Source organism: Haliaeetus leucocephalus, unplaced genomic scaffold, assembly GCF_000737465.1.
Source record: "Haliaeetus leucocephalus isolate CR32 unplaced genomic scaffold, Haliaeetus_leucocephalus-4.0 Scaffold2, whole genome shotgun sequence".
Taxonomy (NCBI): domain Eukaryota; kingdom Metazoa; phylum Chordata; class Aves; order Accipitriformes; family Accipitridae; genus Haliaeetus; species Haliaeetus leucocephalus.
The window spans coordinates 628476-631337 of record NW_010972438.1 but is presented as its reverse complement, the minus strand read 5'-3'; the positions used below and the strand labels follow the sequence as shown (position 1 = coordinate 631337).

Below are 2862 nucleotides of genomic sequence, written 5' to 3'. Positions count from 1 at the left end.
AGACTCATGCTGGCCGAGCAGCAGGAGCTGCAGGGTGTAGTTTGTTACCCAGGCTCCCCAGGTTTTCCGCCTGGGGCTCGCTTCACTCACTTCACGGAATGGCCCCGATAGTTCAGTGTTTCTGCGGTGTTTGGGTGATACAAAGCTATCCTGCTTGGCTTCCATTTTTACAGTTTTGACTGCAAAATACCTCAACCAGCCGTCTTCCAGAAGAGATTGATTGCATTATGGTAACAAACCTTACACTAAGCTTTTCTTGGCATTTAACTCTGGCTTGTTTCCCCTTTCAAGCAGTGTAGTGTTTGTGTTGAGCAATCAGCCACAAAGGCACTGATCTGTGCTGAGCTCTGGTCACTGAACAGCAGTGGACACTGGCAGGAAAGCTGGTGTTCAGTGTTTTAACATCACAGAAGGGAGAGAAGTGGAAGTCAGCAGCCAGAGGTGCAGCCCCCACTACCCCTTCTGTGGTTTGCAACCTCAAATCCTGCTTTGCATAGGGGAAAAAAAAGCCTTAAGAGATGCAACAGCAAATTAGAGAACAAGGCCACCGTGACACGCTTCTGGTAGCCATGGAGCTGTAATAAGCTTCCATTTCTCCTTTTCTGACAGAGTGGTTGATGTGAAAAATATTTATAGTACCGCGTGAAAGAACATCCATTGTTTGAGTGGTATAAAAAATAAAAATATACTTGAAGTTCTGTGCACCTCTGAATTCATTAGCTATCATGGTGACATTGCAAATCACTACCACGAGCGCAGGCACTCCTGTGAGTCCGCCCTTGGGCAGCCGGGCTCACGCAGTGGCTGCACCGGGAACCACACCACTGTCTGCTGAGCCCCAGCAGCAGCTGTTGCCCCTCTGCACACAGGCAGCAAGCCCACACCTTTCCCTTCAGCCATTCAAAACATCCACCTCAGTTTGCTTTTACACTTTATTATTAAATACATCTCAGATGCAGAAACTGGTTTATTCATTCTCCTCGCTGCGCAGTCTGGCGTTAGGATTGGTGATCTTGATGGCGAGCTGAGCAGCTCTCTCCACAATTACCTTCCGGTTCTTGGAAGACACGTTGTGAGCAATCTCTGCACAGTATGACCTGTTGGAAACAGACTGCGCGTCAGGCTCAACCCAACAGCGCCAGCAGCAGCCAAGGCAAAGCACTCTGGAGCCGTCACGCTGGCAGCGTGCAGATGCGTTGCCGCCTGAGAGCTGAACCACGCACTGCCCACCCCCCTCATCAAGGCCAACCCGTTCTGGCCTGAAGCAGGAGCTCGCCTCCACAACAGATCAACGCTTCTGCTTTTTTCCTTGCGAATGAAGAATCAGTAAGATGTAGTTTTTAAATGGTGTTAATTATTGCTCTTATTACTTTGTTTTGAAAGAAGGGACTGCAAGCAGGTTTAGGCTTGTGTCTGAACAGATAGGAAGCCACAGTCCCGATCGCTACTTTATCAAAGCGATGTAGGTGCAGTGCTGTTCACCACCACTACAATGTCGTATTTTTGCCAAAGGTGCGAGTTTGCCAGCCCCAGGACACCCCCTGTGCCCTCCCGCCAGCGGCGCTGCAGCACTAAGGAAACCAAGACGACCTTCATGCTCTTGAAAGCAAGAGCTTCCCACGTCTCCCACCCACCCACCCGGACTGCACTGCCCTTCCGTCTCCCGACCCAGCGCCATTAGAGGATGGGCAGTGCACGGCCCCAGTGCCCCGCTCTGCGTGAGGCAGGGAGCGCACAGATCCTGCAGACTTACTTGTTGCTCATCATGAGCACCTCCAGCTCCTTGACATTGTGGACCAGGAACTTCCTGAACCCCGTGGGCAGCATGTGCTTTGTCTTCTTATTGCTGCCATAGCCAATGTTGGGCATCAGGATCTGACCCTTGAACCGCCGGCGAACTCTGTTATCAATACCTCTCGGTTTACGCCAGTTGCGCTGAAGAAACGCAGAAAATATTTAATAGTTACAAAACGAGATCAGTCTGAAAATGCCCACCTCAAGGTAACAACTCTAGCCAAAACCGAGCTCCAAGAAGATCCACCGTGCTAGGCTGTTACGGCACGGCCCGCTGTTTCAGCGCTGGCCCTTTATGCTTCCATTCACCATCAGCCTTAAAAGCAACACCGCCCAACTGTCCCAGAATTCATTTCCTAAAGAACTTCCAGTGACTTTTTACCTTGATCTTGACATAGCGATCGGACTGATGGCGGATGAACTTCTTGGTCCTCTTCTTGATGATTTTAGGTTTCACGAGAGGTCTGAGGGCAGGCATGGTGCCTAAGAGAAAGAGAAGCAGTATGAGAGGGGAAATCCGACGCAAAGGCAATGCGTTACTCCACTTACAGCACATGTAGCAGACTATCTTCCGCTCGCTGGCCACTCTGGAGGCTAGCGAGGGAATGGGTATTCATCTGCAGTGTCTCTCCCTCCCGCCTCCGAAGCTGGAAGAGCACCGAAAGCTCTCCAGATGCGATCCTGGGAGGTCACGCCTAGCTCGGACGGCTTCCACGGCCGCCTTCGCAGGCACTACGTTCCCCGCCCGTTATTCTCCTGCCCTAACGAGCTCGGAGCCCTCCCAGCTCCACAAACCCCGCGCAGACAGACGGACCGACCGAAAGCGCTGCCAGTTCTCTCGTTCGAGATCAGAAGCGACGAGACTCGCCTGACGCGAACCTCCGGCGGATCCGGCCGCAGCCGCCTCTCCGGTCACGGCCAGCACCCCCTCCGGCGGCGCAGCCCCACCCCTTGTAGCGACAACGCTACAAGCGACGACTTTGGCTCGTACTCTCCCTCCTCCGGCCGCACGCCGGCACCCCGAGCGCGGCCGAGGCCCGGGGAACGAAGGGCCCCGAGAGGCCGCCG

The 2862-nt window shown here is 53.4% G+C and overlaps 1 protein-coding gene across 2 annotated transcripts in view; it reads right to left on the bottom strand.

Annotated features, from left to right (window-relative positions):
• Positions 1-911: 911 nt before the first annotated feature.
• Positions 912-2862, bottom strand: part of RPL32 (ribosomal protein L32) — a 2778-nt gene continuing 827 nt past the window's right edge. For both annotated transcript variants that reach the window (XM_010570231.1, XM_010570223.1), the window contains exons 2-4: positions 2177-2277; positions 1754-1935; positions 912-1097 (exon numbers count right to left, since the gene is read on the bottom strand). In XM_010570231.1, coding sequence (XP_010568533.1) covers positions 968-1097; positions 1754-1935; positions 2177-2272 — 408 coding nt within the window. In that variant the 5' untranslated portion in view covers positions 2273-2277 and the 3' untranslated portion in view covers positions 912-967. The remainder of the gene's footprint in view (positions 1098-1753; positions 1936-2176; positions 2278-2862) is intronic.